Here is a 26,380-nt window from a genome sequence, read left to right as displayed (position 1 = left end):
AAGTAGTGCAGGCTATTGATATGAACAGTATGCAAATAAGAAGAAATCCATCTATTTTACTTATTGTGTAACCGATGCCAGCTGCTATTTGCTAGAGGCGGTGGTACTGATCATTGGACCATGTCCAAGGCCGGCTGTGTCATTTGGCAACAAGTGTAGGATATATACCTATTCAAAACTTCTTTTAATCAAACGAAAAGTCATATCTTTTCATTTACATCCTTTCATGATCATCTATAAATGACCTATGGCCTGCAAATTTATTATGGAATAAAAGCCAATTTTGAAATAATTCTCTCTCCCAAATGTATTTCATTTATTGAAAACTTGTAATTAAGATTTGTTCATTCTATATAGATCATATTTCTAATCTCTTGATAGAATAGAAAATTCTAAGGGTATTTAGGTCAATTGTGTTTATGCATAACGCAGTTAGACAAACAGACTTAGGGGATGCTTGAGAAATAAGATGAGATAACAATTTTGTGAATAGTAGTAATATGATTTGTGAATAGCAGTGAGATAGTATCAGTTAGTGTTTTATGGGGTTTTAGGAAAGGAGAGAAAAAGTTGAATAAAAAATATTATAAAACTAAAATATTGTTAGAATATAATTTTTTAATATTATTCTTATTTTAGATTTGAAAAAGTTTGAATTGTTTTTTATTTATTGTTTAATAGTTTGAAAAAGTTATAATTTTTAGTTTGAAAAAGTTGTAATGATTAATTTGAAAGTATTTGTATTTGAGTGATATTTGAGAATGAGATGAGATTAGACCAAACCTATTTCCAACATCCCCTTAATTTAGGTTTTATTGTATGATCTTGGAGGCAAATTTGCTAGTAATTAGTGTGCATACCATTACCGATGAGTATGAATATTATCTTAAAGAAAGTGGCAATGTAATGCGCATTAAAGCAAACTCTTTTCTCACACTATTCTCTTCTTTAGCAGCCCCCTTTGCATCAACATTCTTAAGACAATAATTGATTACTAATGACGCATAGTTTGAGAGAGTTTATTGTGGATTTTGTAAAACCCGAATGCTTTGATAGAGCTAATTTTTTATACTGGCAAAAGAAAATGCACTTCCTTTTAGTCAATCTAAAAGTAGTGTATGTTCTAACCACTACTAAACCTTCCGCAAATGAGGACAAGACAATTGCTCAAGTCGGGCAAGGATAAAATGGAAAAAATATAACTACATCTACAAAGAAATATTTGCAATGCGATGTCTGATACACTACTATATGCATACCACAATAAAGCAACCACCAAGGATATGTGAGACACATTTGAAGCTAAGTATCTTTTAGAAAATGTTGCAAGTAAAAAGATTTTGGCTACCAAATTTTTCAGTGATAAAATGATAGAGTCTAAACTTGTTGAACAATTCAATGAAATTATGTATATTCGTGATCAATTTACTCAACATAATATGAAGATGGATGATTCTATATCAGTTTCATCCATTATTTATAAACTTCCTCTATCATAGAAAGACTAGAAAAGAAATTCAAAACAGATTAAGGAGGAATTGTCTTTAGAAGAGTTAGGCTAGATTTTTGTATAAAAGAAGGAATTAGGCTTAGAGACACTAAAGATGAGCGTGACTCTGTGACCTCCAATATACACGTGGTAAAGGAAGGTAAGACCCACAAACTCAGACAACCTAATGAGTCCTGGTATGGAAATCAAAAGAGATACAATAATTTAGAAGTAGACAAGATCACTGTCACAACAAAGATAAGAAGAATTTATAAGTAAGCTACTTTCATTGTGAAAACAAGGTTATTACAAAAGAGACTATCGTTTCTCTAAAAAGAAACAACAAAACTACGGTTCTAGAGAGAATTTTGAGACCATGGTCTCTAGGATCAACATTTTCAAAGCAGATAATTCCTAGTGGATTGACGCAAGAGCAGCAAGGCATGTCTATAAAGACAGCAGCATGTTCAAGAGGTACCGGCCAATGGAAGATGGTCATGTTCTTTACATTGGGAATTCTAAAGGCAAAAGAACATAAATATGGAGTTTACCTTCGAAAATGTTCTTACTTTTAAGGATGTGTATCATGTACCAGAAGTTAGAAAAAAAATCTTATATCTGGTAGTCTTCTGAATAAATTTGGATCTAAATTAATTTTTGAATCAAATAAATTTGTGCTGACCTAAATGGGTACTTTTATGGGGAAGGAATATTTGAATGAAGGCATGTTCAAAATCTATATTAATAATTAAGTTAATAGTTTTGCTTACATGCTTGATTTATATTATTTTCAGTATTGTTGTTTAGAACATGTTAATGGTAGAAACCCAAAAAATTTATGAATAAGTGAAAGATATAGTAGATAAATGTAGAATATGCATGCAAAAAAAAAAATTTGTGACTTCTATATATGATTTCTCTATATAGTGCTATATTTATATAATGCGATCAAAGAAGCAAGTTAATGGAATAGTTGTATAATGCATTTTATGGTATCTGAAAAATATCACAAATATTTTTGCATTGTGACAGTTAGGCTGCACTATTATAGGCCTATAGTCATATATATATAATGGCAAGTCTAGGCTTATTGGATGAAGACATAGTTATATAAGAAAATTATTCACAGATGGAATAATTACAACTAATTTTATGAGATCTTGCTGGAATTGACATATTCATTAACTAAAGAACTTGTAAGGAAATTGATGTGGAAGACATCAAAGGAGGTGAGTCTAAATCCTACACAATAAAATCACCAATAATTGAAATTCAATTCAACTCTTGAACATATTAAGACTTGAGTTTAATTAGCAAAGTACATTATATGTTTGTAGTTTGCAAGTACTAAGATATTAAAATTAGTTTTTAAACTAATTTACCATCCCAATATTTGAAGTGATTGGTACTGTAATGAATAGGGGAGACTAAGCAATAAGCTTTTAACAGACTTATAACAGAATTTTGTTAAAGTGTTTAGTTATAGTCACTTTCGATAAGTTTACCTATATGAGTATCGGAGATGTTGCTGCCTACTGTGCTAATTAGACTTTGTCTCTAGAGTGCTCATTAAGCCAAGATATAGATACAAGGTCAATCCACATATCTGCTTTTTTCGAACTGCCCAAAGAGAAGAAGGTTTATAAGTGAGATATATCAAACTAATCATATAGGATGGCTACTTCAAAGCATGTCTATTATGTTTTCTCAATTAGCTTTGATGTGTTTTTACTATGTGAATGTTCAAGTCCAAAAGACACATTTAGTTATGTATAAATTTTCTTACTCTAACTAGGATGTATTTTGAAAATGGTAGGGAAATATTTTCAAAATAATTATATATTATATATTTATTATTATTATTATTTTGGGATTTGTTTTTAAAGTTATAAATTAATTTGGAAAGAGAGAAGTTGTGGGTAATTTATAAGGTATTGGTTATGGTTATAATTGGGCGTGCGGCCAAGTAGCCTACAAAGGTCGAGATAGTGCCAACCATTTGGTTGAGGCTCTAGTGACCATTGGATCATGTCCATGTCCAAGGGTTGTGTCATTAGTTGTGGTTTGTATAGTGAGATGAGATGAGATTATTTTAGATGAAAGTTAAAAGTTGAATAAAATATTATTAGAATATTATTTTTTAATAATATTATTATTTTGTGATTTGAAAATTTTGAATTGTGTATTATATTTTCTGTGAAAATTTAAAAAAAAAATTGTAATGATGAGATGAGATGAGATGAAACACTTTCATTATCCAAATGGGGCCTTAGCAACAAGTGCAAGATATGTGTACCAATTCATAACTTATATTAGTAAAACAAAATTTCCGTTTTTAATTTATTGCATCCTTTGGTCATCTATAAATAGACCTTATAGCCTCCAAATTTATTGTGGAATAGAAGCCAATTTCGAAATTCTCTCTCTTCTAAAAATATTTCATTTATTGAAAACTTGTCATTAAGATCTGTTCATTCTGCAGAAAACAAATTTTTAATATCTTGGTGGAATAACAAAATCTAATGGTATTTGAATCTAATTTCGTTTATGCATAATACAGTTAGATAAATAGATTTCTTTTGAGTTTTTTTGTATCTTGAAGGCAAATTCAACAGTAAACATGTGCATACCATTATTAGCGGATCCAAACTTTATTTTAAAGAAAATGACATTGTAATGCGCATTGAACCAAACTATTTTTCCTCACTATTCTCTTCTTTTGCAAACCCATTTGCACCAACATCTAAATATGTTCTTATCTCATCAATCTTTTCAAATTTAACATTGGAATGATAAAACTACATTTTTTTCACAAATGAACCACAATTTCTATCATTAACGTGCAAACTCCACCTTTGCTCTCTGATTATGGAAACATTTTCTCCTCCTTAATTTGTAGGAAACTCAATCCACCCTCTTCTATCCCAAAGAATTAATTTATGAATTGAACTTGTTAGATGTAAGACATATAGCATATAAAGGTCATGTGTCTTACAATATTCAACGTGCAATGTACACTAATTGCAATATTAAGAGCTAGACTCAAATTGCAACTCCATTTGGATTTAAAGATAAGTTGAGATGGTTTGTGAATACTATAATAAACTATTGTTATAATATTATTTTTTAATATTATTATTATTATTATTATTATTTTGAGATTTGAAAATTTTGAATTATTTATTATATTTTATGTGAAATTTAAAAAAATTGTAATGATGAGATGAAATAAGTTGAGATGAATTTTCAATCCAAACCGGGCTAGTTTTTCAACTTTTTAGTTTTTTTTTTTTTTTTTTCTTTGGACTGAAAATGTCTCATCAATTATTTCGGTCATTTTCATCGACACAAGCTCTGTCATGGCATCCATAGATCGTCGATCTACCAATACAATCAATATATAAGAATTGAGATCCATGCAATTGGCCGCAAGTCTCAGCCTTGTGTTCATGTCTAGATCCACATATATAAAAAGACTAGCTAGGGGAGCTGCTTGCATGAAGACGACTTTGAAATTTGGCCCTGGCGGCGCGCATGGCCTTGACTTTGAAATTTCACTAATTATATATGCATGCATTCAGATCAGGATATTATGGACTCTAATATGTAATTTGATGTTCCCTTCTAATTCGATGATGATTTCTTGTAATTTTTTATTTCAAGTATTTTCTATAATTTAAAATTTAAATTAAGGCAAATAAACATATATATATATATAGGAGGTGGTTCCAACAATATTAAATATTGTTCGTGGACTAGGTCATATATTAGAAATTGTGGGATATTATACATATATGTATCATATATATCTCTTTAAATTATAAAATGTTAGTGATAGAAAATTGTAGAAAATCATAATCTCAATCTTTTGAAGGTTGTAATAAGATGGATAAGGATAATCTCTATTTCAATTAATTAGTTGATCAAGGACGCATGTAAGACACATGTCCAATTCTCCTGCATGAATGAGATATATTAAAAAAAAATCAGCTACAGTGTTTGTAACGTTGAAAAAATGAGATGTTGTTCAAGTATATTTTAAAGCAAAATTTTGAATTTCGTATAATACTGGTTGATACGATCGAAATATATCATTTTTGTAGCATAGTCGGTACAAAAAAGAGTATAATTTCGTACTGGTCAGAATTTCGACCGTTTCAACCCATACCGACCTATATTTCGACATTTACTTCTTTTTCTTTTTTTTCATTTCTTCAAATTGCAAGCTCATTTTTTTACTTTTCAATTCAAATCAGACTATTTATAATTTATATATATATATATATATAATTTATTCATATATATGTTAGTCCGAAACGGTATCGATATCGAAATATTTCGTTTTAATATCTCGACTGAAAAAATCACTGGTACAATATTTAAAATATTGTTTTAAAGATATAAGACTGGTTTAGATAGAAAAATAATTTCATCACATCTCATTTTATCTCATCACATCTCATTATTAGCAAGAAGAGATGCTGGGAGGCTCGCACCATCAAATCTTCCTCTAACTTTGACATGACAGCTCTGACGAGGTAAGTCTCAATGCTTATCAAACGGAAATGATATATGTCTCACTTGGGGCTTCCACTCCCAATTTTTTATTTTTTTATTTTTTATTTTTTTACTTAAGGATTAAGGATGTATTTTTTAATAATATTTTTTTTTATTTTTTTTTAAATATTTTAAAATGTTAAAAAATACATATAAAAAAAATTCCTAAGACTAGCTGTGATTGTAGAGCCACTCCTTATCAAATTATCAATGACATCATCATCATGTTTGTGGGTCACTTAGGACTGGTTTGGAAATTTAAAGAATATCAAAATTTTGTAAATAATAGTAAAATTGTTTGGGTTAAGATGTTTTATTTGGTTTTAGAAAATAAGAGAGAACAAATTGAATAAAAATATTATAAAGTTAAAAAATTGTTTAACTATAATTTTTTAATATTATTTATGTTTTGAAATTTAAAAAAGTTGTATTGATTTTTATATTTTATTTTGAAGTTTGAAAAAGTTGTATTGATTTTTGTGTTTTATTTTGAAATTTGTAAAAATTTTAATAATTAGATGAAAAAGTTAAGAATTTGTAATTGAAAAGTGTTTTATGTTTTATCGATATTTGGAAAGAAAATTGTGAGAGGTTTTGAGAATTTTTCATCTCAATTTCATTTACCAACGATACCCTTAGTATTTGTACTTCTAGTTAGTACATTTGTAATTTGTTTTGTAGATAAAAATATTTTTCAGAAATAATATTATAATCTTTTTAGTAAACAAAAATAACATGAAATAAATGTTAAATATATTTCTTAAGATTCTTTAAGATACAATATGAAATTAGTTATTATTATTTTAGTACATCAAATTTTCTAACTGCTATAAGTTTAAATATTGTTATTTCAATATAAAGCATCAAAATAATAATATTTTTTAAAATTTTTATAGAAATAATATAAAAACAAATAGAACTTTTCTTTTTCCTTAAACTTCTTGTTAGAAAATAATATATAAATGATTTTTATTTTTCGGAGTAATAATATTGTATAGAAATGCTATCATAATTTTAAGAATTTTCTAATAATGTTTTTTCATCTTTAGAAAAAATGCTTCTTTTTTGTTTTTGTTTTTTTGAGAACAATATAGAAATAAGTATTATTCTTTCTTTAAAAAAAGATTAAAAACAAAAACACCTTTTAAAAATTTGGGCTGTATGAATAAGCCCATTAGATTGGTCCAATATTTAAATCCAAGAGCTTATAAAATTAAACACGACAACTGGACTAGGACTCACATGAGCCTATAATTTTCAAAAACTCTACCCACCTATCCATCTCGAGGGTTTGGATTGATTCGATTTGGATATGTAAAATATTTCATCTCATCTTATTTCATCTCATTATTATAATATTTTTAAATTTTATACAAAATATAATAAATAATTTAATTTTTTCAAATCCTAAAATAAAAATTATATTAACAAATTATATTTTAACAATATTTTATTCAACTTTCAATAAAATATCTCATCTCATATCATCTGAACTGCGTAACTAAACGAAACCTTAATCTCAACCTATCTCATCTCATCGTTATAACTTTCATAAATTTTCACATAAAATACAATAAATAATTCAACTTTTTCAAATTTCAAAACAATAATAATATTAAAAAATAATATTCTAACAATATTTTATTCAATTTTTAACTTTAATCTCAACTCATCTCATCTCAACTCATTATCCAAACCTAACAGTATCTTCTACTCTTCTTATTCTTCTTCTTATGTTCTTCACAAAAAACGCTTGCCGAGACCTATGACAATATCTTTGGTTCTCAAACTCACGATGTTGCCTTGGTTCATCGACTTACAATAGTGTTAGAGTAAATCTTAGAACCGGTTGGGCTGTTTTACTCCAAACAGCAGCCCTCCAATGGGTAACCTCCACGTAGGACTAACAATTTATCTATCATGTGCCCCACTGCAAGAGAAACGAAAAGAAAACCCAACCCCTCATCGTGATTTCTCTCCCACTGCAGGATAGACGAAAAATAAACCCAAACGACAGATAGAGGCAACATTGAAGTAAGACCAGCTTGACTTTGACCCATTAACCATCCTTGCAAAAAAGGAAGCTCCCAACCACTTGGGTCTCTGTGAGGTACAAGATGAGGAAATTGCCCACACCCAGGAAGATCCAAGCGATTTGGAATATGCCCCTAGCTAACTAAACCCTCACCAAGAGGTAAGAAAACTCAAAGGCAACAAAGCAAAAGAAATTCCCACAAAAGAAAGTCAGTAAGAAGTCTAGAGGGAGACCCAGATTCACAAGTCTTCAAAGATAACTGTACCTTCGATTGTAACTGGGAGAAAAATCAACTTTTGGTTTCAATGATTTTTTTTTCTAGAGTGAAGCATGTGTTAAAGCATGGTCTATTTCAAATAAAAAGAGATGCTTCCAAAAAAAAAAAAAACAAGACAAGATTTTAGAGTCTAGGCACTACAATGGCAACAGAGCATGTTGCAAGATTTTCTAATTTTTCCTTGCGCAAGAAACTTCTCTAGGAAGAAGTTGGAGATGGAGATGGATTTGTCACATACTCAACTGGGCCTCTAATTTTCTAATTTTTCCTTGCTCAACCGCATGGATTTATCATGGTGGGCGATGAAGATGGGCGACTACGGACCGCGGTAGGAGTAGAAGTGCTTCAGAAAGCAACGAACGTGAGGGTCCAGATGAATAATCCACTGTGATGCACTTTTTTGACTTAATGTGATGCCCGACCGCCCCAAAGCGGCTCTCATAGCATTATCGTGCGTCTAGTTGGTTTGATTTAAATTATCTGATTACTTTTGGATGATCTGGTTTGATTTAACCGTTATGAAGTTACTTATAGTCCATTTTGATTTGTAAGGGGTATTTTAGTTTAACCTGAAATCTTTAGATGAGTTTTTTTGGTCCAATGTGATATGTAGCAACATTATTTTAGTCCAAAGGATTTATTTATAGGAGGGGCATTTTGGTAAAATGATTACAACAAAAATCCATTAGAGGTGTATTAATCAGTCTTATTCGATTCGATTTTAGATAAATTTTAGAACCGAATTGATATACATCGATTTTGAGAATTTAAGAATTGATATGGATCAATTTATCACCATAATTAGAACTTTCGATTTTTTCGATTTTAGTCTGATCCGGTCCAATTTTTTCAATTTATTATTTACACGAGCGGCACTACATAAGTTGAGACTTGAGTGTCGGTTCCTCTAATGCTTGTTCTCCTCAAAAGTAAGTTTATATTAGTAACTTAGTATTAATGTTCATGTTTAAGATTAAGATTTCATATTATATTAATTTTGTGTTTTAAGATTAAAATTTATATGTTATATCAACTGTTATATTAAAAAATATAAAATTAGTCTTATGTTATTAAAATTTATAATATTAGTTTTGTGTTATATTAATTAGCAATTTAATATATAATATAGATAATATCATATAAAAAAATTATATAATATATTTTTTATATATATTTTAAAAAACTAGAAAATATATATATACTGGTCCATCCAGTTATTTTCAAATTGATTGGTTTCCAAAATATGAAAATTGATATCAAACCGATTTTGATCTGACTTCGATTCTTAAGAACACCGATTACAAACCAGACGGTCGTCGGTTCAGCCGATTTTCTAAATTTTGTTGACACCCTAAAATCTATACCACAAGGTTGCTCTTTTGAGAATTGCTATTCCCGTCTATAAGTTGTATTTAATTGAGACTTTTGATGGAAGTAGGTAAACCGTACATTAGTATTGATGCAATCCGATTTAACTCCATGGAAACGACATCATGGTCGTCGCCTGGACTTTGATCCAATGTTTTCGTGTGTTTATGAATGTCAAAACAACAGTATAAATAATAGAGAATGGTGACGCCGAGGGGTCCGAATTGGAGTCGGTGGAGCCATTCAAAAACTGTAGCTTTGATCTGGCTCACCTCCGTCTTCCTTTTCTACTCTCTCTTCCAAATGGCGCTCCACAACTCCACTCCTTCTCAACCCCCAACCGCTCCTGCTCCTCCTCATCCTCCTCCTTCAGGTAACAATTATCTTTTCTACTTTTCTTTTTCTCTTGTTCCGTTTTTGGGGAACCTTACAGTTGAATTCACTGTCCGTGGCATTTTTCCAAATTAGAAAATCAAATTCTTTTAACCATGATTACTCAAACCCATGTGGGAAATTGGTTTTTTTTTTTTTTTTCTTTGAAACTATGGGAAATTGGTTTTTATTCTGTAATATATCGCTTTCAATCATAATTACTTGCGGAGTATCAGATGGGATGCACAATATAAGTAGGAGCTCCCTGCTAACTCGGGAGAAACTTACACCTGGTTCTGTTTCTTTGAGTGTAGAGCAAAGGTCGAAATTGTACGATAAGATGGAGAGGGATTTGGATGAGAAGGGGGCGGCTTTTCTTAAACATGGTGAAACATCTCAGTCCTTGTCACTTTCGGATATTTTCACTTTGAAGGATGGATCGGTAACACCTGTACTTAAAGTATGTGCCAATTATTAAGTTGTTTGTCTGATTATTTACCAAGTCCGCACAAATAATTTCTTGTTTTATTGAGTGGCAACTGATGGCATGCCTGTTGTCTCTCTCTCTCTTTGTATATAGGCAGCAAACCCTCCCATTCGGGCTAATGTTTTGTATCTGAGCACAAAATACTCTCTGCCCATCTCGTAAGCATTTTTTACTTCATAATCTCTGCTGTTACAATTTGTTGTATTTCCTTCCATCTTTAATTTATATATTACTGGTTTGTCAGCCAAGAAAATCATAGAAGAAATGTTAGAAACTAAACCTAAAGGCAATATCCAACAGTAACCTCTCCTCTACGTGTGGCAAGATAGTGAAAACTGTGAGAAAGCAAGCAACATAAGAAATCAGCATGATGAGAACCTAACAGTCTCACTTGAATGATTTTGGAACATTCTTAAGGCTCCCCCAACATGCATAGAAGTTGAGATGCTAAACTTATCCAATCATGTCGATTTCTTTTTCATTTTTGGTTATATTAAGGTGGCCTCTAATATATGACCAGTTATAGAGATAGAATGCTTCTTGGCCCAGGAGTTCTTAAAGCAGAAACCAAGAGCTAATAAGGGAGCCTGCTGTTGATCAACATCTTCGCCTGTCATCCTTTGTTGGTTAGTTATAGAAAGGGTTTGACCACCTTTCAATCTACCATAGTTAGGAGTTACATCTTTCAGGGAAAAATCATCATAACTGAATGGATTTATTATCTAATTACGAAATTTTTTGTTTGGATAAGTAGTCTAATTGCTAACATTATGGCCTAATAGTTGATGCATCCCATTCATGGGATTAACCATGCAGAAAATGTGAATGATCGTATGAATTGTGGCCATCTGATTTGCGTAGTTCTTTTCCCTGCAAATTTCTTGATTGGTTTTCGTTCATCTATGATATTATAGGAAAGGAATGGGAATTATATGGTTAGAATTCATCCAATCCTGATGAATTTTTCAATACTAATCTCAAAACTCATCAGATAATGAATCCAACTCCTGGGCATGAAAAATTGGATTGTTGAAATATGGGTTTTAACCCTTTTATGAGACTAATTTTTTGCAGCTCTGATGGTTCTGAATGCAAGAGATCATTTTAACCTTCATAATAACACAAAGTGCATATGATTATGATACTGTAACTGTTGGGAAAAAAATATTAAATATCATTTCTGAATATTTTCCAAATATTCCAGTTGTAATTAGTTTTTATGTTAGCATCTTAATCTCCTTGGAGTTTTTGCCAAGTAATTTTCTTCTCATTCCTTTTTAAATCAATACATGTTTTCTTGGCACAGGGAGGCTGTAAAGCATATATTTAGTTCATACTTTGACAAAGGTAAACTGCCAACTTACAAATTTTTCACATTTGTGTCTTTTGACGATTGAGTTGTGGTCTCTTTGTTAATCATTGCTTTTAAACCATAAAAACATGGAGTAGTTTGCTATTTCATGATTTTTTGCAAATTATGGTTTGTTTATTTGTTTCCTTGTTTTGGTGTCCTTCTCATTTATTGTTTGATCAGCAATCTGGTTTCAGAATTCCAGTTTGTACCACTTTAGCATGTTCCATGCCTCACATCATATTGCACCTGTTCCTGCTACTGAAGATGAGGTAAACTGCCTTTTAGAGCGATTTAATGTGTAGTTAATTCTTCTTGTAAGAGTATTGAATTAATTCTTCTGCCTCTTTTGGTTTTCTCAGATAGAAGTGGAAGCAAGGGCTGTTCACGCTGTTGCAGATGCTCTCTGCCCTTTAAAAATTGTTTTAGATAGGGTGGTTTTAACTTCAACTGGTGTGCTTTTGGGGTGCTGGCAGGTTGCTTTCTCTGAGTTTTATATGATCTGTTTTATGATAATTCATGTCTATCTAAATATGAGTTGCAATGAAGCTGTATCAATTTTTCATGTCTTCACCATAACTTTATCTATCATTCATGCTCTTAAATATGAACCTCAAATTTTAATCTTACAAGCCTTCTGTTCCTGTAAGTGGGTGATTGTTACCTCATTGCACTGAAATATTTTTCTAAGAATACAGTAGTAATGTTTATTTTGTTGTAACGGTTTTTTTTTTCATTAGTATATTTCGTGTAATGGTTTATCCTTAATTTGACTTAGGTAATCTCTGGGACCGATCCCTTAACCATTCGTGCCAATTTGAGGACTGCACTTCCACATGCGCCACAAAAGCAACTTGTAAGCACCATATGAATCTCTAAATGTCCCTATGAATCTCTAAATGTCCTGCTCAATTCTTAGAAGGAAATCAATGGTTTGAGTTATGAATGGCTGATTGAGGTTTCAACACCTAATATTGGATAGTTTTACAAGGACATTGGCTGTAATATATTGACAGACGATTGTAACTGTTGTGTGAGTGATGCAGCGTCATAGGACCTCTTATTTCATGGTCTTAATGGCTAGCAAATGCTTTGGATGCTGGTCAGGCCTCCTAGAAGTTTGATGTGGCCTGTCTATAAATTTTTACATTTCGCTTTCTTGGAAGAAGTTTGAACTCTTTTTGTGGACTCCTTTGTATACTCCCCGTCGGCTTGAGTTTTTCTTTTCTTTTGTTTCAATATTCATTTGGAAACACACTCTCAAACACACACACACACACAGATATATATATATATATATATAGAGAGAGAGAGAGAGAGAGAGAGAGAGGATCCTGAAAAATAGCAGGGAATTCAAATCCTGAAAACTTGAAAATGTCATTATAGGAGGCTCCTTTCCGGAAAGCATAATTTTCTCTATCACCTCCCTGAAGGAAAACCTTTTTCAGGTCAACCACCGCCTAGTGTTTTTGCATAATACAATGATAATGTGTGTCCAATAATGTTGATTTAATTTAACAATTTTTTAAATAAATAGTTTAGTTTTAAAATAGTGGTGATATATTCAATTTTAGGACTCGTTGCTGTTTGTTGGGTCCTATCTATCATTTCCTGGCATTATTTGGTTCCTTATTCCATAGCATTGGTAGATTCAAACTTGATGGCTTATCGTCAAGTTGCATTGTGATATAAAAAATGAAGAGTTTGTGGTTACTATCATTCATCTGCTCATCTGCAGTCTTCTCTTGCCACAGTATGATGCTGCTATTCTTCACACATCATTTGCAAGGCTTCTAGGACACCCTAAAGCATCACCAATGGTAATACACATTTTTCTATCTAGACTTTTTCTGTCATGTTGAGATCAATATACTACTTGGCCAATGGCATCACTTGCAATTTTTGAAAGGTGGCAATTCCAGCCAACTGAAAATACATACCTTTGTTGTCTCAGAAGTTAATAAGTGACTTTTGGCACTAAATTTAGGAGACTCATATTGAAACAAATGCTCGTTTTATGATATATATCTATATATAACACACATACACACACACACACACACACATATCATGTCATTGCCATACTATACAAATCACAATAGACATCAATGAAATAGTGCATGTGCAAGACAACTTGCAAAAGATAAGCCCATTTCTGTTCATATATGAATAAAAAGAGTTAGTTTAAGTGTAGTGGTGATTCTTTTAACATGTTATGTGAGGAAAAAACAGAAGTAACGGCTGAAATTCAAATTATATATGTATCATTACATGTCATGACTTAGCTGTTGATAAGAAGTTTTATTTGAGTGTCTTGTAGAATCTGGCATTTTGGTCTCCTCTCCCAAATTAGAACTCAAGGAATTTTTCATTTGACATGTTAAGATGAGTTGAATGTTCTTTATTTTGTTTTATATGTTTGGTTCTAAGATTTTCTCTTGATTTTTGTCATATTTAGGAGCTGCATAAAACTTCAGATGAAGTCCAATTCTTCCATGAGCTAGTTGCTCGACTAAACAATCAAATCCGAGGATTTGAGGTATGTTTTTATATTCAATTGTGGTAGTACATTGTTATTTAAATTTTTGGTTACATAGTTGGAGCTGAACAGGTGTTGCTTGTTTAGTAGCATGTAGTGCAATAGTTTGTGTTAGAAGATAAGACTGGATGGAATTTTGTCATGTAATTGGAAAAATACTAACATTTGACCATGTACTCTGCACTGTATGACCAAGCAACCTTCTCTTGTTAGTCATGGTGGGTCCTTTGTGAATGTGGCATACCATGGATGATGCACTGATGCAGTTAGCAAATATCTCACAACCTTTTTGTGAAACCCAAAGAACAAATTCCAAGATCACAGAAATATAAAGTAAACACTCATCAAAAGGATTCTGTTGACTGAAAGTCACAAAAATAATGAGTGTGGCCAAATCTAGCCTTGGAGTAAAAAACAATAATGTAAAGAGTTCAAACCAAACTGGAAATTTAGGAGAAATTGGAATTTTAAAATTATCTTGGCTCAAGCAGAAACCTGGGTCTCAAATGCTAATGCTTTTTGGAAAATGATTCAAGATACTTTATTAATTGCACATTTTAACTTTATAAAGTTACTATAGCAGATAAGATAAAGACGATTAGAACTGAATGATTATTCATAGTTATCTTTAGGAGACAACTCTATGCCTAACAACATGAATTCAAATAAAGGAGGATCTGAACCTTTATTCAGATAAGCCACGTCCAACAACAAACTGCGCAAGCTGCATTTAAAGTCCCATGCACACAAGTTTCTCCCTTGATTTCCTATGCAACCCTTTCCATAACATTCCTCCCTCATGCCTGACCTTGTCCCCCAGGGTCTCCCAAGTTGCGACCACATGATAAGCCACTCCAATGTACAAGCACTTTCTTTCTTCCACATAGTACATTGGTCTCAAAGACGGCCAAAGGAACTGGGAACAGCTGGTCACTTGAATGGCTGGCCAGAGGAAATTCTTGAATGCTGAAGTTGTCGCCAACCTTTTGCTCGGTAATGAAACATGAAACAAAGGATGAATAATCAATATCCGGAAGAGCCTGCTTAGTGACTTCACCCACTCTTTCAACTATCTGATAAGGATCATAAAACCAAGGAGCAAGTTTAAGACTATGACACAATTTCAAAGAAGCCTATCTATATGGTTGCAGATAGACCCAATAGTCAACTTTCAAAACCCACTCCTGTTATGCTTATCAGAAATGAATGTCATGCATGCCTGAGCGTCTTTGTGGCGATATCTGACTTCTTTTAAGGTCACGACTCACTCCACACATGCAGCCCGGAGTATAAGTGATTGATTAGGTGGGGATCCGCCGTAGACTAATTCATAGTGTCTTCCCAGTAGTTGAATGACAACTTGTATTATAGGAAAATGCTGATTATGGTAATCAACCAATCCATACATGAGGTTTGGAACTATAAAGCACTGTAGATCTGGTTCAAGAGTCTAATTGGTAACCTCTATCTGACCATCCCCATTCAACCGAAATTTCAATCTTACAAGAGTCTCACAAACCCTCCTTTTCATAAGTAAAATAACATTTTATTGATATTATTAAATAGGCATAGCCCAAGTACACAAGAGGTATACAAACAACATACCCCTAGTTACACAACTAAGGAGCTAGAAAGTGATACAAGAAAGTCATTAAAGCAAGATCTGTTAAAAACACAAGACGAGGCCCAAAGAAATAAAGTATGGAAGAAGAAACTTCTTAGCTCATCCAGAGAATACTCCTTATCTTCAAAACTTCGACCATTCCTTTCAATTCATAAACACCACATAATACATAGAGGAATCATCCTCCATACATCAGCAATTTGTCAATTAGCCTTTCATCTTTGCCAACATGCGACTCAACCACCCTTTTGGGCATTACCCAAGCAATACCTGTTCTATTAAAGATCTCCACCCATAACACCACACCCTTGCTACTTCACAATGAAGTAAAAGATGATTCACCAACGCCCCCCTCTTCTTACACATATAACACCAATCCATTACAACGAGACCGCTCTTTCTTAAATTATCCAACGTCAAAACTTTCCCAAGTGATGCTTTGTCCGGCCAAAGAAAGCAATCTTAGCCGGCACCCTACTTTTCCAAATACATTCCAAGGGAACGAAGTATGATTTTGATTTGACAAAGCCTTGTATAATGATCGTACAGTAAACTTCCCACTCCTTGTCTTCATCCAAAGCATCCTGTCCACTACATTATTACCAAAATTCAAGGAATACAATAAGCAGTAAAAATCAGAAATATTTTTTTTTTTTGTAAGTAAAAATTTATTAATATCAATAGGCGTAACCAAGTACACTGGGTGTATACAAGAGAGAACACCTAGCCCATAATAGAGTACCCCTAATGACCAGTAAGTCCATCCAATATACACCAAGCCCGATTGGGACAAAACGCTCCTCCTCGCAGCAAAGCAACTGAAACTACCCAAACCCCTTGTTTCCACAAAACTAAGACACCACCCAAAACTCCCTTATAGAAGCTACATTCTACATACCACACTCGAAACTAATATTGCACCCCTTCCTACAAAGACGGAGGAAGGCTTCAAGCCCTCCCTCTAGTCCTTCCTCGACTTGAACTACCTCCATTAGCGTCGTAGTTGATTGCCCTAGTAAGACACTTTAACTCCCTCCTCTTCTTAAATCTTGCTTTCGTTTCAAGTAGGTGACCCGCCTCAATAGCAGTGAGTAGTGCTGTGAATTGGTTGTCAAATCCTCCACATGTAATCCCCACACATTGCTGTATTTCGTTAACCTTTTGCAGAACCCAATCCGATGATGAACTAGCTAACGGAGGAAGAGACATCGAGGGGACAACATCTTCCCTAGACTCAGCTCCCAACTGTATACCAGGCCCTAAACATTCCTCCTCGCAAGGCACCAATGACAAGCCCAAAATTTCCTCCACACCATCCCCTGCATTCAAATGTTGTACCTCCTCAACAGCACCCTTGTTATTGTCACAAGATGCCTAAAGAGATATCGACAAATTGGTTCTCTCTGTCATGAGTGATGAGGCCATGTTCACCATTGGAGGTTTTGGGTTGGCAGCAAACCCACAAATTTCCACCTCTAATGTGGGTGTTGTCGTTTCTTTGGCGAGAACTAGAGATGTGTCACCCCCTGATGATCCATTATGTGCCACTTCGGCAGACCCTACATCTCCCTCAAGCCTCGGCGTTACACTCAGCTCCAGTGAAGGTGCCATCATTTCTTCAGGGAGAATGCTGACATGTGGCGGAGGGCATTCCATTTAGGCTGTCTCTATGCCGATACCTGACGTAGAACCCACTTCGGTTGGCTCAAATCCAACAACTTAGACACCAAGGCCTCCTGATTAATAGCCAACCGAAAGAGAGAGGGTAATATGGTCTTAAGAGCTGAATCGCCGCACTAAAAGTCATGCCAAAAACTGACCCTAGATCCATCACCAACCGCAAAACTAATAAAACGAGCAAAAGCCTTCCATCCATTTCTAATATTCTTCCACAAACCAACACCATGTGCATATCTCACTTCATTAGAACACCAACCCCCTCGCAAACTCCCATGCTTCATCCTAATAATAGCCTTCCATAAAGACTCTCGTTCCTTATGGTACCTCCATAACCTTTTCCCAAGGAGTGCCTTATTGAAAGTCTCACAAACCTTCGAGAAGAGCCACTCAACTGACATTCAACTCAAGGTGTGAAGCGAAGTTTTGTGGCGGCTTGCTTGACGCTCATTATAGAAGAGTTTAATGTGCGTGACTTGTGCAATTTCTGTATTTTTACTCCATTCAGAATCCTCTTCTTGCCTTCAAGATTCTCAAAGAACCCATTAATCTGGGCCATTCTGTATATCATGATCTCGTTGCAACAAATATGGATTACAGATGTATGGTTTCCCATTTTTCTCTGAAATATATTAAGATACTCGTTAACACAAAAGTTCTTGGTGGTTTTGAGTGTATGCTCTAGCAGTCACTATAATGATTATATTTAGGAAGGCAAGGCAAATACTTCTGAAATAAGTGTACACAATATCATTGGTAGTTTATGGACCTGTTTCTGAAATTAGGCTTGTAGGCTGGTCCTAAATGTTTTGACCCTTGCTGAAAAAAGTAATGGTCATGGCAAATGAAGTAAAGGGTCTGCTTTGGATAATTGCTCTATATCAAGTACCTTTTATTCTAGGTAAAAGTTTGGTGATAGTGGATATAAGGTTCAAATGCGCTTTGCATCTGAAGAGGCAAATCACACCAACTTCTCAGAGTCGGATACATTCACTTTTTCATGGTACTTGTTGACAGTAACGTGGATGCAAATTGTTCAATGGACTTATCTATGATTACCAAGCTGCTTTCCCTTTTTGTTCGAGAATGACCTCAATGATTAGTCATATGAAATCTTCCCCAGCTTTATCTAAATTTCTCATATTTTCTATTTGGGTGGGTGGGCACCTTTCCTAACGTATCTGAAAAGGCAGTTGATTTGAAAGTATGGGCATTGAACACCATTCAGACACATAAATCTATATTTCATACTTGTGCAAGTGATTATGTACACTGTTTTATTTAATTCTTTTACTGACTTTTTGAATGCAAATCCATCTGGTGGCTTTCGGCCTTCAAATATATTTCAGGCAGAAGTATCCGAGCTCTGGTATGTAGAGGAATATGATTTGCTGGCTCTTGCACTGGATGGAAGAATGAAAGTTCGCAGGTCTCAACTTGGCTGCTCAAGAACCCAAGATTCTGAAGATCAGAAACATAATTAACAGAATATTTTATAGGTTAATTGGATCCTTCATTTTGGATGTCTATGCTATGTAGATATACATACTTTATCCTATGCCTATCTTTATCAATACTATTACTTCTTACTTATATATATATATATATTTATATATAAAAGATATACAGACTTCAATCATGGATGGTTGTGATTTTGGGAAATCTCTTCACTTCTCAGATTCATTGTCCTTTTTCACAAATGTACTTTCACCCAAATAGTTATCCACCCCCCCTCCAAGATAATAACAAAAAAACTAGCCATAATTGGACTTCATTATTATTATTATTATTATTTTAAACGGACTTCATTATTTTTACATAAACCTCAAAAAATCAAAACCATTTTTATAAATAGAAGGCCAAAAACATTCTAACAAGACTTTTATAATTTTATCTTAAAATCATAAACAAATGTTTCAATCTCTTTTCATTCCTTTAACTTATTCAACAAATTTACAACTCTAAAAAGAGAGAATAATAATGCTACTTTCATATAATTGTTGAAAGTGAAAGTAAAATGAGACGATAGCTTTGAGTAATAATATTGTTACATCTTATTTATTATTGTTTTACTATCTATATTTTTTTCCTTTTTGTTATTTGAATTTAGATTAAAAAATTTTAAAATATGATATTCTTACGTAATCTAAAAGAAAATAAATTCAATCAGCCAATGTAATCATGTAAATTAATTAAAAACAAACTCAATTTTATAAAAATTGACTCAAAGAACAAAAGAATATCAATTTTTATAAAATTAAATTATAAAATTATGTTGGTTAATTAAATTTATTTATTTTTTAAAATTATGCAAGAAGATTATATTCTAAAATATTTAATCTATATTTAAAATATAAAAATAAAAATAACTTAACAGTAAAATAGTTATAAGAGAGGTAAGGAGATATGATTGATATAGTTTTTGAGTTGAGGTATAAAACGCAGGTCAAGACAAACATGTGTTGGTGGGTGCTCGTGAATGTGCCCCCGTGGATGACACACGATTCTCGGATGACGTCAAATCTGGCCTACAAATCACAATACAAAATACCATATTCTCTCCCTTTCAGCCTTGTAATAGAAGCCAAGATGACTGTGTTCCTTCGTGGATGCCACACGCTCTACCTTTTCTAATAAATCATATCCTCATCTTAAAATAAGAAATTACCAACTTCTTCTTAAAATAAACAATCATATAGAAAAATAGATGTATGCGAATTGTGACTGAATTTCTAAATAAAGTTTCATCACAAAATAAGTTAAAATTTTAAAAATATATATATCTAAAACATTTCTTTTGATAGGTAAAAAGGAAAAAAAATTAAAAATTTTCAAAGAATATTTATATTAATAATTCACATGATGTTTTAAAAAAAAAATTAATTCTTTAAGAAGTTCTTAAATTTTGGAGATATTAGTATTATTATTAAACGAATTTTACTGCTTATATGTTAACTTATAAATACATTAGAGCTAATTTAGATTTAGAGATGAGATGTGATTGTTTTAGATAAAAGATGAAAATTAAAAAATATATATTATTAGAATATTATTTTTTAATATTATTATTATTTTAAAATTTAAAAAAATTGAATTATTTATTATATTTTATGTGAAAATTTAAAAAATTATAATAATAAGATGAAACATTTTTTAATGTTGTGTTTGGATGTTGAGTTGAGTTGAGTTGAGTTGATAAAATATTGTTAGAATATTATTTTTTAATATTATTATTATTTTGAGATTTGAAAAAGTTAAATTATTTATTATATTTTGTGTTGGAATTTGAAAAAATTGTAATGATGAGTTGAGATGAGTTGAGAGGAGTTCATCAACCAAACGAAGCAATCTAAACGGGACTTAAAAAGTATTTGTACATAAATTGTTTTTATTTTAAGAATAATGAATACAAATTTAGTTTGTACAAGTCTCGCATATTTTTTTTTGAAAAAAAAATTTATTAAAAAAATATTTTTATTTAAATATTATATTTATCTATTTTTTTAAAATAAATACCTAAAACTTATTCATCTTAAAATTATAAATGTCATTTCTCTTCTTTTAAATTCTTGTTCTTTTAATTTTAAGTTTATCGTGTCACGTGGGCAGTCTCAGAGGACACGACCGGGGGTTCAATTCAACAAAGTGGCAGCTTCTCGACACGCGCACTCTCGTGCCTTGTTCTTCCCTGCCACACTGTTTCAGAAATTTTCTCTCTCTCTCCCTCTGTCCGTATCCAAAAGCCCTAAATTTCCTTCTAAATTCTGCGATTTCTCTCTCCTAATATCTCTGAAGTTCTTCTATTTTTCTTTTCTCTTTCTTTCGAGTCTTAAAGCTTGGTTAGGGACCGTTTGCTTGTAGAATACGAGAATTGTTTGCGGTTCAGTGGTCGCCTTGTTGCTAGGCTTTTTGATCTGGAGCTATAGGTGTAAACGGTGAGGATTATCTCTTTTGGCCTTTTGTTTGATCAACGCTTATTTTACCTACTTCCTTTTTTTTCTTAACTTGATGGTTTGGTTTGTGATTTCATTTATTGGTTTCTATCAATGCCCAGTTTTGTTGCTAAGAAATTGTGCGGGAAAGTGATAATCTTTTTAGGTCTTTTCGTTCATGAAGAATATCTAGGATTCGACTTAACCAAGTCTTGGACATCCATTTGATTAACTAAACCAAGCAATAAAAAGAAGTTCGTTTGTTTTTATTCTTTCCTTTTTTTTTCAGAACAACATGGGAAATCAGATAGAATCTGATCAAATTGAGGAACACCAAACCAACGTTTTGAAAATAAACGAGTATTCATTCCTGGACTATTGTTTGATGCAGCTACTGTAGAATAGCGAGTTCGTGTTGGGTGTGGCAAAAGAAAAAAAAAAACTAATTGATTGTCTCCTTTTCTATTTTTTTTTTTCCCAGTTTTTTATCCACGTTAATAAGACGATAGAGTTTGAATTTTTACTATCTGTTATTTTAGGGGATCTCTATTGGAGTTTAATCAATTGAGATGAGCATGGATTCAGAGGTTCACAGTCCAATGGTTGACGAGGTTAATGTCGTGGAGGAGGAGTCTATGAACAGGTCATTGCTTATAGACCGACCCTTATTTGTTTGTTTGAGTATCATTTTAACTATGTAGTTAATGTATTGCTCGATTTTCTGTAGTATTAACTAGTGTATCTGAAACACGAAGTTACCATTTAAAAGAATGCTTTACAAGAGGCAAAGTACAGTCGATAGTGTTGATTGCAATGCAATTTAAGTACAAAATGCATAGCTTCCCAATTGGATAAAGAGTTTAGGAGAGTGATGCTATGGGACAGGCATGCCTTACAAATGACCACACATGAATTTACTAAAGTAAAAGTAATAGAACTCGACTTTGTGGTGCTCCCATAAAGCCCCTGCTCCTCAGAACGAAAGCTATGAAATAAAGATTTTAGCACTTACACTGGTTCTTGAATCTATGATGTCTCCCTCCATCTCATTCTAATGGGTCGAGGAGGTGCCATTTGAGCTAAGAGTCCTGGAATAATTAGTAGGTGACATTAATAATTTTGATAAATGAGTGGGTTATCTTTTTATCTCCAGATATTGCAGGGAAATTCTCAAGGCATGTTTTAGATGAGAGGTTTGTAGCTTTTGTTAAGCAAAATGGAACTCTAGAGAAGCTTTAATAGAAAAGAGTAGATAATGAAGAAGTAGTTTACCGTGAATACATCTATATGATTGGTGTCAAGGAAGTAAGAAGAAAATTACAGGGTAAATCATGTTTAGATGTGTGGAATTCTTTTTAGAATGGGGTTTATTTGATGTTACGTTGGCCTAGTCCCACTTTGTATTACTTCAAACTTTTTGAATTCAGCTTTTCATGTCAAGCCATGATTCATATTGTAGCTCAGTTTTGTTTCTTTACGAAATCTAGGGAAGCCCTTTTTTCTTTTCTTTTTTTTCCATATCATTGTTACCACCCTTCAGTCCTTGTCTCTTTCTTTTTATGTATTTGCTGGTTTCTATTTTGCATTTTATTTCTTCCACGACCCTTCAATTTATGGGTACCTTGATAGTTTTGTTGATGAAGCCCACCTGAGCTACACTTGGCTGCATTCTTATACATAATCGGGCATATAATTTTTGGCGCATTTCTACATGCATCAATCATAATGGTTTTCAGTTTTTGATAACCCTGATGTGACTTACAGATGCTAAATGCTTAGCAATTTGTTTCTTGAGACTAGTAGGTTATGGTACATTTAAGCGGTTGCACATGGATTTTTTATTTGGGTGAAAATTTGGTAGGGAACCTTGTTTGGATTCCTTAAAGTTGTTTGTGGTGCAGGGCTTGTCCTGGAAAAAAGAACAAGGGTAAAGTTCCAAAAAGAATACAAAAGTCAGAGAGGGAGAAATTGAAGCGGGAGCATTTGAATGAGCTTTTTTTAGACCTGGCCAACGTTCTTGGTAATCTCTATTCCTTTAACGGCAATATTGCTCTGCCACCTACTAATGTTTTAGATTCGTAGAAGCCCGCTGTCAAAATCTTATATTGATCAACCTTATAATCTTGTTACTTTTTTGGTTTTGACTTTATAAACAGTAGTCATTTTTTACATGCTGATGGATCGTGGTGACAGATCATATCTAATGTTAAGAAATTCTCATGCAGAACTGAGCCAGCAGAACAATGGAAAGGCATCTATATTGTGTGAAGCTACACGACTATTAAAGGACTTGATAGGCCAGATTGAGTGCCTAAAGAAGGAGAATGCATCTCTCTGTTCTGAATCTCACTATGTAAGGCTCTTGATATTCTTTAATTGATCTATGGTAAATAGTCTTATCTCATGTCTGTGGTTTTCCAGTTTAAACAATGGTAGCAGCATAATTTCTTCCATTCAAGTAGGCTTTAGAATTTTTATTTGTTTTTGCTTGTTACTTAATTAGAAAATGAAATAACAAGAAGCCTGTATTTGTAGAATTGCTTTCTTTGCCTATCTTAAATTCAAGTTGTCTTGAGCAGATGACCAGTGAGAAGAATGAGCTGAGGGAGGAAAAATCTGCCCTAGAAATTCAGATTGAGAAACTGCAAAGCGAGCTAGAAGCCAGGGTTGCCCAGTCGAAACCTGACCTGAATGCACTGCCTCCTGATCAATATTCGCAACCCGAACTGACATCACATCTTCCGGCAGACTGTCTCAAACTGCATGCTGCAGAAGCCTCAATGCAGGGGTCACCTGCGGTCTTTGTCCTCCCAATCCATCCGGATCCCCAAGCTTATGCATTGTCTGATGTTTCCCAACTGACATCTAAGCCTAACTCAAATGTGAGTAAACCACATGCCAGATATCCCACTCCAGCGGATTTGTGGCCATCCGAACTTCTAGGGGAGCAGCCAAACAGTAAGGAAAGGGTTTCAACTTAGTAGTAGCAACCCTAACTCCTAAGGTTGGCACTATGGGGAAAGGTGACACCGAGAACATTTAAACCTTCTCCTGGTCGCTAATATGAAGCTGTGAATTTCATGACCTAATTTTGTGGATGAAGATTTTCTACGATCTTCTGTTCCAAACGCTTTCTACAATTCGGAGAGATAAGACACAATATTTGGATTACATAGTATTAAATGATGTTCATGGACAGTGTAGACCTCAACATCAAATATTGTGGAATCTACATATTGCAATTCACTCTTCAAATTGTAGAAAATGTTTGGTACAGAAGATTGTAGGAAATCCTAAGTTAATTGGTAATGCCCATTTGGAGGGTTATGTATCAATATAGACAAGGGTGATTAATGTAGGGTTCCTAGAGTGAATTGGCCGATGTTTGATCATTGATGTGTAGTGTAGGCAAGATAGGTGGTGGTTGGTTACCAATGCATAGCAATCAGAAACAACGTTATAGTTTGGTAGCCCAACTTGATTAGTGAAAAGTCAAGTCTATTGATCCATTTTCAACCCTCAAGGCAAATGGAGAATTCTTGCATTTTGCTCTTCTTTCACATTTGCCACACTTGTACAAGAAGAGAAAGGATTTGGCTTGGCATAGGACCATTAATTTTTTAGAAATGTTACAAGGAAGTCTTATACTACACACCTTTACTGATTAGTTATATCGTCGGATCTGCTTGTTTTCGGATATTTTTTTAACATAATTAATTATATTAGTAAAAAGTCGATGAGTTACATGATTCATATGATTGCAGATGCATTATTTACACTGGATTTGAAAATTAATTGTATAAAAGATATTTATCGATTGTGAAATCTTCGAGGTTCCTTATCCTTGCAACGGTTTTTAAGATGTTTTTTTTTTTTTTTTAAATGAAAACCCGTTAAATATAAACCAAATTATATAATAAAATCTTGGAAAAAGAACAAATGTATGAGTAAAGATGAATAAGTGATTGTTTTATGCAATTTTAATGAAGAAATTTGAGTGTAAAGGCATGGTTGAAAGAGAAATATGGAAATGAGATTTTGATTGTTTTGACATAAATGGTAACACATGAATAAGTTAGGACTTGTTTGGAAAGTGAAATGATCTCATCTCATCTCAAATTTTTTTAAAATGTTTTTCTTAAACAACACTTTTTAATTTTAAATATTTAATTTTTTTATCTAATCATTTTAACAATATTTTAACTTTATAATACTTTTATTCAATTTTTTTTTCTTTTTATCCAAAATACAATAAAACATCATAATTTAAATTATTTTATTATTATTTACAAATTATTTAATATTCACAAAATCCTATTATCATCTCACTTCCTAAACCATGTAAAACTTGGAGCATTTCCACCGCTTCCTCATATCATATGCTGTTCTTAGTTAAATTGTAGGTAAAAAATATGAAAATGGAAGAAAAATGAGTTACATTCGGTTCCCTATAGTAACTTTTGATTTTAGGATGTGTACAACTTTTTTCCAAATTTGGGGAGCAATTATACACATCTTAAATAATTTTAGGATTTGTTTTTATTCCAAACTTATATTTTAATAGAATATAAAGAAATCATATAAAGGGAAGTGATAGAAAAAAATAATAAAAAATATTATTTTAATATAATAGAGAAAAATAAAAAATGAGATGTAAGAAATTTTTGAAAAA

General features: G+C 32.7%; 2 protein-coding genes across 2 annotated transcripts; both read left to right on the top strand.

Moving 5' to 3' along the window:
* The first annotated feature begins 9,618 nt into the window (after positions 1-9,618).
* On the top strand, positions 9,619-19,375 carry LOC108995484. The gene is made up of 10 exons (XM_018971061.2): positions 9,619-10,099; positions 10,413-10,558; positions 10,679-10,743; positions 11,892-11,932; positions 12,120-12,208; positions 12,299-12,412; positions 12,715-12,792; positions 13,691-13,756; positions 14,395-14,475; positions 19,126-19,375. The coding sequence occupies exons 1-10, from the start codon at positions 9,928-9,930 to the stop codon at positions 19,258-19,260; spliced, it is 987 nt and encodes a 328-aa protein (XP_018826606.1). The 5' UTR covers positions 9,619-9,927; the 3' UTR covers positions 19,261-19,375.
* Positions 19,376-21,438: 2,063 nt separating this feature from the next.
* On the top strand, positions 21,439-25,379 carry LOC108995482 (transcription factor bHLH47). The gene is made up of 5 exons (XM_018971059.2): positions 21,439-21,711; positions 22,248-22,351; positions 23,610-23,728; positions 23,934-24,061; positions 24,288-25,379. The coding sequence occupies exons 2-5, from the start codon at positions 22,278-22,280 to the stop codon at positions 24,687-24,689; spliced, it is 723 nt and encodes a 240-aa protein (XP_018826604.1). The 5' UTR covers positions 21,439-21,711; positions 22,248-22,277; the 3' UTR covers positions 24,690-25,379.
* The last annotated feature ends 1,001 nt before the right edge of the window (positions 25,380-26,380 follow it).

Source organism: Juglans regia, chromosome 2 (genome assembly GCF_001411555.2).
Source record: "Juglans regia cultivar Chandler chromosome 2, Walnut 2.0, whole genome shotgun sequence".
Taxonomy (NCBI): Eukaryota; Viridiplantae; Streptophyta; class Magnoliopsida; order Fagales; family Juglandaceae; genus Juglans; species Juglans regia.
Note: the sequence above shows the minus strand (reverse complement) of the source record. Positions and strands in the feature narration are given on the sequence as shown.